The sequence below is a fragment of the Papaver somniferum genome, chromosome 6 (genome assembly GCF_003573695.1).
Source record: "Papaver somniferum cultivar HN1 chromosome 6, ASM357369v1, whole genome shotgun sequence".
Lineage (NCBI taxonomy): Eukaryota > Viridiplantae > Streptophyta > Magnoliopsida > Ranunculales > Papaveraceae > Papaver > Papaver somniferum.
Window position 1 is genome coordinate 92,084,096 of NC_039363.1, and position 11,537 is coordinate 92,095,632.

The 11,537-nt window shown below is 43.2% G+C and overlaps 1 protein-coding gene across 1 annotated transcript; it reads right to left on the minus strand.

Annotated features, from left to right (window-relative positions):
* Positions 1 to 10,126: 10,126 nt before the first annotated feature.
* LOC113285880 (transcription factor HEC3-like) lies at positions 10,127 to 11,171 on the minus strand. The gene has a single exon (XM_026534620.1). It carries the CDS (start codon positions 11,134 to 11,136, stop codon positions 10,399 to 10,401), a length of 738 nt encoding a protein of 245 aa, XP_026390405.1. The 5' UTR covers positions 11,137 to 11,171; the 3' UTR covers positions 10,127 to 10,398.
* Positions 11,172 to 11,537: the final 366 nt, after the last annotated feature.

Here is an 11,537-nt window from a genome sequence, read left to right on the forward strand (position 1 = left end):
TCTTAGTTGTCCTGATGTTTTGCAGACTTATTTTTTTTTACCTTCCTTGTATTCGTGGCGAAGTTAGGGTTTCTTCAATTAGCATCCCGCTTGTGGTTTCTATATTTGAATAAAACTTCTCATTTTGAAAGACCCAAGTCTTCTACTAGAATGGGTTGATATTTCTAGTTGCGATTGGATGGTTAATGGCTTCTCCATGATTCGGGATTTATTTGGTGCATTTTTTTTTTCCTGAGATTCGGAAAACTCACTCGGAAAGAAAGGTATGCTTTTGAATAAAAACGAAACCCTAATGAAGAATACAAACGGTGCATTCATCTCGGGGAAATACAAATATCAAGTGGAAGGAGAAATTTCTGAAAAAATACTAAAGGGAGAGTGCTGGAAGAGAGTAGTACATCGTTTTAGGGATTGAAGGGTTTGAGCCATCGTGAGTGAATTATCACACCTCCCAGCTTGTCTGTGTTGATGAGCTTGCAGTAACCCCCAGAAGGACGTCTGCTACCAAATATGGCTCGTCTTCTTTTTCCTTGGGTGAATCGGTCCGAAAAGGTATCTTCACCGTCATCTTCCCGACTTGAAACGAGTTCGATTTGACCACCATATCTCCGATTTGAAAGGAGTTCGGGTGTTGTGTAACCACTTGAATCCTGGTCTCGTCGGTTTCGATTGCATCTTCCAAATTCTTTGCAAAGCGTTTGAATGGCCCAGCGCCCCACTTACATCTCTTGACAGCGTCCACGCCGGTAATCGCGCTGAGTCCCCATGACGGAATAGGAGAAGAAATGACTGGTTGTAGAGAAGATCGTTCGGCCAAACTTACTTGCGTTGGGAACCTATGAGTTAGCGTCAACGGGTCTTCTCCAGGTGACCGAGTTCCATCGGTAGCTTGCCGATGCGGAAGCAGGTGGGACGGTTTTTTGGAGATTCTTTCGGGAGTTGATATCGGTAGAGGGGATGTTCCCAATTTCCTCTTGTTGTCGAGTACCCAAAAGTGCCCCAATATCATGTTGTAACCTAGTTCTTTGACAATGTGGAATTTTCTATGCGTTATGGCGTCTCCCGTCCTGATCTCGAGGTTAATGTAGCCGTACGCGTTCAAGGCTTCCCCTCCCGGGTTCTCAATCACGGATGGGGAATGGGTAGCCTCTTTTTTCGTAAATCCCGCAACTTTCAGAGTCTTGAAGGTAACAATGTTGAAGTCAGAGGCCGCGTCGATTAGCATGTCGTCGAATTCAATACCTATTAAATAGGACGTGGTCAGCAGTCCCCAGTTGTATTTTTCGATTCCGTTTCCTGAGAGAGCTTGGGCTCTTGGCGTGGCTTCCGTAGTGGGAAAAAGTTGTTTGCCCGACACAATACGATTGAGAGCCGTGAAGATATCTTTGCGATGTACCTTGGAAAGGTAGAGAATTTTGCATACGTGCTGCATCATGGATCGTACAGTCTCGTGCACGGAGTCCCCAGAGACTCCACAATTCCTCACCGGAAGTGGGTCTCGATGTACTCCCTCGTTTCCTAGCTGAAGTTCCCATGACTCTATCTTTTCTCTGAAAATATGTTTTAGTCTGTTGCAATCACTGGTTGGGTGATGAACAAATTTGTGGTAGTGGCAGTATTTGGGGTTTGCCATCTCGGCCTAAGTAGGTGGGCGTCTGGGAGATGGTAGTCTGATAACATCATCTTGAATCCATGCTTCTAAGAGATCGATCACCTCCTCAATGGGAAACGGAAAATCCAGGGCATTTCCTTCAGCTTCGTGATGATGCATGGGAGCTTTACCGGCGGCCTTCCGTGGCGGAGTTGCTCGTTGTGCTGGTGCTTCGCGTTTAGGCTGGTCTGCAGCTGGGGCCTTCTAATTTTCTCCTTCGTTTACTACGCTCACAGAGGAGGGACCAGCGTTGTACCGCTTGTTGATGAGACGTCTATTCCCGCGAGTTTCGCGCACGTATTTGGCTCTAGTTGGTCTAGCTCTTTCTAATAATGTTGGTGCTGTCGTTGTTGATCGCCTGACAGCTTCATGGAGCTCAGAGAATGTCTGGAAACGCAGTTTCTATAGCAAGGCGCGTTAAATGGGAGCCATACCGTTGATGCATGAATTCACCAGCTGTTGTTCGGTCACGTTTGGGTCATGACAGTCTAGTGCTTGAACCCTGAATCTCTTGAAAAAATCATTTGGATGTTCGTTGTTCCGTTGGTACATCCTTCCTAGGTCCGAGAAGGTAACTTGTTCAGACACAAATAAGTACTTTTTGTAAAATGCAGTAACCATGCCACCCCAGTTGGGGATGCTGTTTGGCGCGATGCTGTTGTACCATGTGTATGCTCTTCCGGTAAGCGATTTCGAAAACTCCCTCAGACGAAGAACGTGATTGTATTCATGTTATCCTAGGGACTTCAAGAATCGAGAGACATGCTCACGTGCATTTCTGGTGCCATCGTACAGGGTGAATTGAGGAGAGGAGTATCCTCTTGGAAGAGGAATTCTTTGTATTTCAGGTGGGTAAGGAGGTTGATGCTGATGCATGTCTATTTCATCATTCTTGATTCGATTCCGGAGAGGTTTCTCCAGATCCTCTCGTGTGACAAAATTGGACGACTGATTTCTTTCCAATGGGGTTCTGGCACGAATCTCCTCATCCACAGAGATGCGTTCCGTCGAGGTGCTGGCGCCAGGGGTGTTGGAGGCGTCTCTCATTGGCTCTGGAGGGCGTGACTCCTGCGGCAGCCGTTCTGTCAGGGCTTTGAGAAAAACAAGTAATTCTTTATGTGTCGAGACCATGTTCGTCTGGGCTCTAGCGAGAACTTCATGTCGTTCCATCAAATCAGCGATAGTGATATAGGGTCGGCTTCCTATGGTTCCTCCGGTTTCTCGTCCCGTTGGTGAGGAAATCGGAGTCTTAGCGGCGGTTGGAGGCGTCATGCTTGACGAAGCGTTAGGAGCGGTAGCGGAAGCTCTATCCCTGGTGATTGGCGGTGCAACGCCTGAAGGAGCGCTCTCTATACTGCCAAGATTAGCAAGCTGCGCAGGAACATTAGAGGCGGCAGCGGCTCTGTCCCTGGTGATTGGTGGTGTTACACCTGAAGGAGTGATTTCGGTGTTGCTGGGGTCAGTAGGAGGCGTAGTGATGCCGTTGGAAGTAGCGTTCACACCGGGGACAGGTTCTGCGTTGGTGTTCTCGGTGGCTGATCCGGATCTGAGTTCCACCATGTTGGAGTTGGAAGTGAAAGGTGATATCGGAAATTTGGAAGTTGATATCACAACCGAGAGATTGATCTCCCACTGTGGTCGCCAATTATTTGAGGGTGAAAACGATTTCTGCTGATTTTGGTAATTTCGGGAGTGTGGGTGAGAAACGAGTTTAAACCCTAAACAATGTACTGCAAGGGAGTACTTTATATTCGAGAGATAAATCTGTACAAATCCGGGCTAAACCAAGAAATGACCGTTCCAGACTTGCTTCGGTCGCAAAGTGAAGGAGAAGGGTTGGTTTTGGGGAGGGAAGCGAAGAGAGTTTTTAGACCAGAATACTTGATTATGGAAGAGTAGTTGTTTCACGACTTGTATCAGAAAGTGGGAAGCTAACAGATGGAAAGCTAGCAAATATTTTTTGAGTGTTGTATCCTCGTGACCTGAACTTGTTGTTTTGTGGAAATAGGTAATACCTATTTATACCCGTCGAAGTGAAACGTACTCTGGTCTCATTAAGAAATGGAAAACGGGTGAGTAAATGGGAGGAGGTGGTAACCGGTAACGCCTGGAATTGATGTTCCATAAAAGAAAGTGTTTCACCATTACTCCCTGTATTTACTAACCGCCTCATCCTTATGAAACTGTCTTATAACGGGCGTAGTGTACGCTGCACGTTGTAAACCGCCAAACCAATACCCAATAAGCATCCCCAAAAATATGTAGCATGTTGTTGTTTTCTGGCAAGTTGAGCTTGAGAGACTTGTCGACTCGGTGGTGACCTTGGACAGTCGAGATTTTTCATCTTAAGAGGAAAGGTAGCCGTTGATTATTATAACTCTTCGTTTGGTAGCCAGTGACATGAAATCATGATCAGTATGGCTTTAATATGGCCTAGTTTAGGCGCGACCAAAAGTTAGGGTTTTGGCTTTGTTTAGGCGCGACCAAACTAGGGTCAAAGGTTGTCATGCGTTAGATGGTAACCTTGGACTGCTAAGTTCTGCATCTTAGACGAAAAAGTGGCCGTTGATTGTTGCAGGCCTTCGTTTTGGTAGCCAGTGACACGAAATCATGATCAGTATGGATTTAATATGGCCTAGTTTAGGATCGGCCAAAAGTTAGGGTTTTGGCTTTGTTTAGGCGCGACCAAACTAGGGCCAAAGGTTGTCATGCGTTAGCTGGTAACCTTGGACGGCTAAGATCTGCATCTTAGATGAAAAGTGGCCGTTGATTGTTGCAGGCCTTCGTTTTGGTAGCCTCATAGGGAAGGTCAGCATGGTATGGAGCGGCAAGATGGTTGGCATGTCATTGGCACATTTGGAATGGCATGCCTTGGCGTGGTTTGGCGTGGCCAAAACTAGGGTTTTTGGGAAAAGGTTACCATACATTGTTTGGCGACCTTGAACGGCTAAGATTTGCATCTAAGATGGAAGAGTGGCCGTTGATCATCGCACGCCTTCGTTTTGGTAGCCGCATAGCGAAGACCAGCATAGTATGGCGAGGCAAGGTGGTTGGCATGCCATTGGCACATTTGGCATGGCATGCCTTGGCGCTGTTTGGCGTGGCCAAAACTAAGATTTTGGGCCAAGGTTACCATGTGTTGTTTGGCGAACTTGGACGGCTAAGATTTACATCTAAGATGGAACGGTGGCCGTTGATCATCGCACGCCTTCATTTTGGTAGCCGCATAGGGAAGGCCGACATGGTATGGCATGGTAAGGTGGTTGGCAAGCCATTGGCACATGTGTCATGGCATTCCTTGGCGCAGGTTTTGGGCCAAAGGTTACCATGCATTGTTTGGCGACCTTGGACGGCTAAGATTTGCATCTAAGATGGAAGGGTGGCCGTTGATCATCGCACGCCTTCCTTTTGGCAGCCGCATAGGGAAGGACGGCATGGTATGGCGCGGCAAGGTGGTTGGCATGCCATCGGCACATGTGGCATGGCATGCCTTGGCGCGGTTTGGCGTGGCCAAAACTAGGGTTTTGGGCCAAAGTTTACCATGCATTGTTTGGAGACCTTGGACGGATAATATTTGCATCTAAGATGGAAGGGTGGTCGTTGATCATCGCACGCCTTCGTTTTGGTAGCCGCATAAGGAAGGCCAACATGGTATGGCGCGACAAGGTGGTTGGCATGACATTGGCACTTGTGGCATGACATGCCTTGGCGCGGTTTGGCGTCGCCAAAACTAGGGTTTCGGGTCGAAGGTTTCCATGCGTTGTTTAGCGACCTTGGACGTCTAAGATTTGTATCTAAGATGGAAGGTGGTCGTTGATCATCGGACGCCTTTGTTTTGGTAGCCGCATAGGGAAGGCCGACATGGTATGGCGCGGCAAGGTGGTTGGCATGCCATTGGCACATGTGGCATGGCATGCCTTGGCGTGGCCAAAACTTGGGTTTTGGGACAAAGGTTACCATGCGTTGTTTGGCGACCTTGTACGGCTAAGATTTGCATCTAAGATAGAAGGGTGGTCGTTGATCATCGCACGCCTTCGTTTTGGTAGCCGCATAGGGAAGGACGGCATGGTATGGCGTGGCAAGGTGGTTGGAATGCCATTGGCACATGTGGAATGGCATTCTTTGGCGCGGTTTGGTGTGGCCAAAACTAGGGTTTTGGGCCAAAGGTTACCATGCATTGTTTGGCGACCTTGGACGGCTACGATTTGTATCTAAGATGGAAGGGTGGTCGTTGATCATCGCACGCCTTCGTTTTGGTAGCCGTAAAGGGAGGGCCGGCATGGTATCGCGCGGCAAGGTGGTTGGCATGCCATTGGCACATGTGGCATGGCATGCCTTGGCGCGGTTTGGCGTGGCCAAAACTTACCATTCATTGTTTGGCGACCTTGGACGGCTAAGATTTGCATCTAAGATGGAAGGGTGGTCGTTGATCATCGCACGCCTTCGTTTTGGTTGCCTCATAGGGAAGGACGGCATGGTATGGCGCGGCAAGGTGGTTGGCATGCCATTGGCACATGTGGTGCGGCTGGCATGGTTGGCATGCCTTGGAAAAGAAGTGCGGGTGGCATGGTTGGAATGCCTTGGCACGGAGGTGCGACTGGCATGGAATGCCATTGGCGCAGTGGTGCGGCTGGCATGGTTGGCATGCCTTGGAGCGGAGGTGCGACTGGCATGGTTGGCATGCCTTGGCGCGGAGATGTGGCTGGCATGGTATGTCATTGGCACAGTGGTGTGGCTGGCATGGTTTGCATGCCTTGGCGCGGAGATGTGGTTGGCATGGTCTGCCATTAGCACAGCGGTGTGGCTGGAATGCTTGGCATGCCTTGGCGCGGTAGCATGAGAATTAGGGTTTGGCATAGATGATGGCAGTCAATGTTAAGGGTTTCTGCCGTGGAACATGACCCATTTAAAAAAAAGGGTACCCCGGTAATTCTTCCATAGGCATGCTGATTGATTCAATAAATGTGCTAATGGTCATAGTGACGTCATGTCAGATGTACAATTTTACGATTTTGACCCTATGCTAAAAACCACCATCAACAGTTTCATTGCGACTTGTATAAATAGGTCTCACCTATTTCCACCAAACAACAAGTTTTGGTCGGCGAACAACATTGTATTCAGAAATCACCTGAAATCACCTGGTGGCTTTCCATTCTACTAGCCAGCTCTACTTTCTGATACAAGTCGTAAAACAACTACACTTTCATAATCAACTATTCTGGTCTCAATACTTTCTTCTCTTCCCTCCCTAAGAACAACCCTTCTCCTTCACTTTGTGACCGAAGCAAGTCTGGAAAGGCCATTTCTTGGTTTAGGACGGATTTGTACATATTGTTCTCTCGAATCAAAAGTACTCCCTTGCAGTACATTGTTTAGGGTTTATACTCGTTTCTCACCCACACACGAATTTACTAAAATCCGCAGAAACTGTTTTCACCCATAAACAACCCCATATAAGGATCGGTTCCCCTTGTGATGTACTGCACCTCTTACTAGGATCGATTCCCCTTTCTCATAATTGGTCAGACACACAAACCTGATCATACCATCTCAGGTGATTACTTAAGATCGGTTTACTAATAAAAGTTATACCAATACATAAGTCAGGCCTTTGTGAATAGTTCTACCAAGAACACAAACAAGTTGTGAGTGGTTATACTCAATCACACATATTGGTTGTTCATAAGATATGCAATGAATAACAAAACCAATAACACCTGGCAATTTCCTTTTCGGTTCACAAACAAGTTTATGAACTCACTTCCTTAGAAAACATGTAAACATTGTTCCCTAGGATGAAATCCTCACATCATACCCATACATAATCACAATAGCATTCAAATGATTATGGCGATGTATTATCTACAAAGTTTAATGGTTAAGAAATGAACCTCGTATTGTATTCCTTAATACTATGTCTATCTAAAGTTCAAATATGCTTCGCACTTATGTTTTCAATATGCATGACTTGAAAGATACGTTAGGGAATGAAACAGTTCAAGTCAAATATCACTAACCTCAAGTGGAAGGATGATTGTTGTCATTGTATCTCCTTGCTTCTTCACACCTTCAATACTTCGCAATACTTATAATGTCTCATATCCTAATACTTTCAAGCTAACCTATACGAAGATGACTGTAGTACATAATCAAGCGACTCTTAACATGAATTTTGATTCACTAAAATATGACAACCAAACTTGACATATCAACGCTTGGTGGGTTCAACCGAGCAATGCTCTAACAGGTACAAAGATAAGTCACTTGCAATTTGCAGATGACTTAATGGTTTTTTTGAATGATGATGAACATAAAATCCATAATCCGAAGAATATCCTTTTGGGTTTTGAATGTGTTTCCGGGTTAAAAGTTAATTTCAGAAAAAAGTATTATTGAAGTCTTCGGTAATTTTCATAATGGTGAGATTTGTGCAGACATCTTTGGTTGTTCTTCTTCTCAACTTCCAATTTCTTATCTTGGAATTCCTCTTGGCAGCAAGTCAAAAAGCAAACTGGTTTGTCATGATATTATTCAAAGATTACATCAGAAACTAGCATCTTGGAAAAAGACATATTTGTTGAAGGGACAAAGATTAATAATGATTCAAAGTGTGCTTGCTAGTCTGTCAATATACTATGTATCCATGTTTCAAATGCCTGTTAGTGTGATAAAAGGATGGCGAAAATTATGAAGATGTTTTTGTGGGGTTCTAGTAATTCTGTGAAGAAGAGAATGGGTCAGATGGTCTAAGGTTAATCTTCTTAAGGCTAGAGGTGGCGTGGGAATTAAGAAGTTGCATATGGTTAAGAAAACACTACATTCTAAATGGATCTGGAAGTATGGCAGCGAGAATTAAGTTATCAACCAGAAGTTTGGAGGTGCAGTGGACACTTTATTTTCTAATCATTCAAATAACTTAGTTTGCAATAGTCTTTGGGAAGGCATTTTAAAAGCATATGACTTTGTTATTTCTGGTTCTATTCTGCATATGGGAGATGGTAATAGCATTCATTTTTGGGAGGATGTTTGGATAGGTGAACATTCCCTTCTCTTTATAAACTGTCTAGAAAGAAATCGGTTTCGGTCAAGAACATGATATCTCCTATGGGTGCTTGGGATTTTCTTTTCTCTAGAAATCTAAATGAAAATGAGATTATAGATGTGTCAAGTTTATTTCAGGTGATTGGTGAGCCACCTGTTTTACAGATGAATGAAGATTCTATAACTTGGAGATATAGAAATGTTTCCTCAATTGCAAATGCATACATGGCTCTTGAAACTGATGGACTATTGGTTTTTCCGGATAAGCATCTTTGGAACCCCAAAGTTCCCTTGAAAATATCTTTTTTGACCTGGAGTTTGTGCTATAATGGGCTCCGACGCTAGATTTCTTATATAATGCAGGTTTGGTTCAAGATGCAAGTTGTTTATTTTGTGGCAGTGATTCTGAAACAAATGAACATTTTGTTTTTACATTGCAAGGCGGCTTTTGAGGTTTGGAACTACTTTCTGCACAATTATGATATTAATTGGGTGCAAAATGGAAATGTGAGAAAAATAATGTGGGAATGGGGTCATAGAAAGAGCAAAAATAGGATTAAGTGAATCTGGTTTATGTTGCCTTTTGCAATTTGGTGGAGTTTGTGGAAAGAGAAAAATAACAGACTACACAACAAGGTGAAGGGAAGCGTTAAGCAAATCATTATTTCTGTCAAGTGTTTGTTGTCTAATTGGGCTGTGCAAACTCACTTCTTTCATGATTATGATTGTCAACTCTAATTTGAATTTGGGATGTTGTGGTTCACACTTCCTTATAATTTTGTTCTCGTCTTCATTACTATTTTGATAAACTGGACGCTCTTAATAAACTTTACCCTTTTCAGTCAATTTTTTTTCAAAGAGGCTAATTTTCCAGATCGAATGAGGTTTATAACTGGAAAATTCCTTAAATTCGATACTTTCTTTAATTTTAACTCAATTGTGTTTGGATGTTGGAAAAGAGAAACTATACTAGACATGCGCGCCTGCACCAAAGATCCAGCTATAGTAACGGTTTCCATAGAAATTCTCGCAGAGTGACTAGAAAATCCAATAAAATTATGGTCACTCAAGCTAGTATAATTCATTTATGCTTCTTTAGCACCAGCGCGTATGAATTTACCTTTTCATACAAATGAACCATACCTAAAACAGATTTATTCAAATCGAATCTAGGTATACCAACAGCTTAACAATTCCAAAATGTACAACCTAGCTAAGAATTATAAGGACCACGCTGTATATACATACATTAGATGAGTTTAACCATGCAGATAGTACTGTACAAAAGCCTCAGCAAGAATCACACATTAAGAAATTCAAAGACAAAGAGAATGTTAAATCTTTAACCATATCTAGCTAGTACGTAGAACTTCAAAAGAAAGATAGAGAGACTAGCTATGCAAATTTACATAGAATTAATATATACGTATGGATAAACGCATCATATGGCATCCGTTATAATTATTTTGAGTACAAGCAAGTCAACCAAATCCTAACAAACCTAACACCAATGACTACTGTACCACTAGTGCCGTTCATCCATTAATAAATCTTTTATATACTAGCAATATTTCTTTTCCCAATTCACGTCACTCATAACTTCCTTCCGTTCATTAGTAATAGGATATAAATGCTTCAACTAATTACAATCTCTAATTTATGATCACTAATTAATTACCTGTTCATAAAACTCGTACTGCTAGCTATCTAGGGATGCAATAATCCTTGGCCTTTTGTGGCGTTGTCTCCGTAAATGTAACGATGTTGTTCTCCGACGACGGGACATGCCAACGGTAGTCATCGTTGATGATGGGCACTGCAAGACGAGGAGAATTTTGATTACTCGATTGTAGCTTGATAACTTGTTTCTTTAAGAACTTAACGTAGCGAACTGCCTCGTCTAACATGGAAGCTGTATCCATTTTAGCTCCTCCTGGAACAAGTCTCTGAAGAATTCTCATCCTTTCACTTATTCTCTCTCGCCTATGACGTGCAGCTACACTTTGTGGGTCGTTACTGATTCGAACATTTCGTCTCTTAGGTTTACTAAGTGTCGCCGGATCGATATCAATTGGTTGCATCGCTGCGATTCTGTACATCATTTCTTTCATTGCATCCAACTCTTCTTCTTCTTCTTCTTCTGATGATCCTTTTTCACACTTTTCTTGTTTTTTTTCTTCACTACAATAACTCAAAGTTCTTATAAGTTGTTGTTGTTGATGCTCATGGTGATCACTATGTATGGGTGCATAATGGGAAGAACATGATGATGTTGGTTGTGTAATTTGTTGAGAATGAAAATTCTCAAAAATTACATCGTAAGCAAGCTGATCGTCATGGAGGTATGGAGTAGAAATGGGAGTCGACTGCTCCATTGAAGCCATTACAAGATTATCCCATGTATTGTTTCTTGGCATGCTATCATGTCTAGTGGTATCCATGAAAATGTACAGAACTCAAATGAGAGAGATAATAGATAGAGAGGGAGTCATGTGATGATGATGAGGAGGAGGAAGATCATGGGGGGTGCTTAAATAAATCAAAGTATATGACAACTCAATCAAAGGGTCTGTATCAACTTTCCATATTTAAGAATATAATGTGATGAGGAAAGATGGTGAGTGATGATGAAATAACTGAAAAGAAGTAATAAACTCATTTGGTGTTATATGGAGAAAACCCAAAGAAAGTAGTACTTAGTTAATAATTTCACTCACTTCGTTAAACTTCACTAGCTAAATTAGCTTTAACTAGTACCCTATGTTGGTCCTAACATGATTTAGGTTCATATGCCAAAAGTCCAATTGTTTTTCACGAGGTGCTTCTTTATGTTTTTGCTTTT

Excerpts from the sequence above, each read along its gene's own strand:
- LOC113285880 (XM_026534620.1), bottom strand. The coding sequence starts at position 11,136 with ATGGATACCACTAGACATGATAGCATGCCAAGAAACAATACATGGGAT.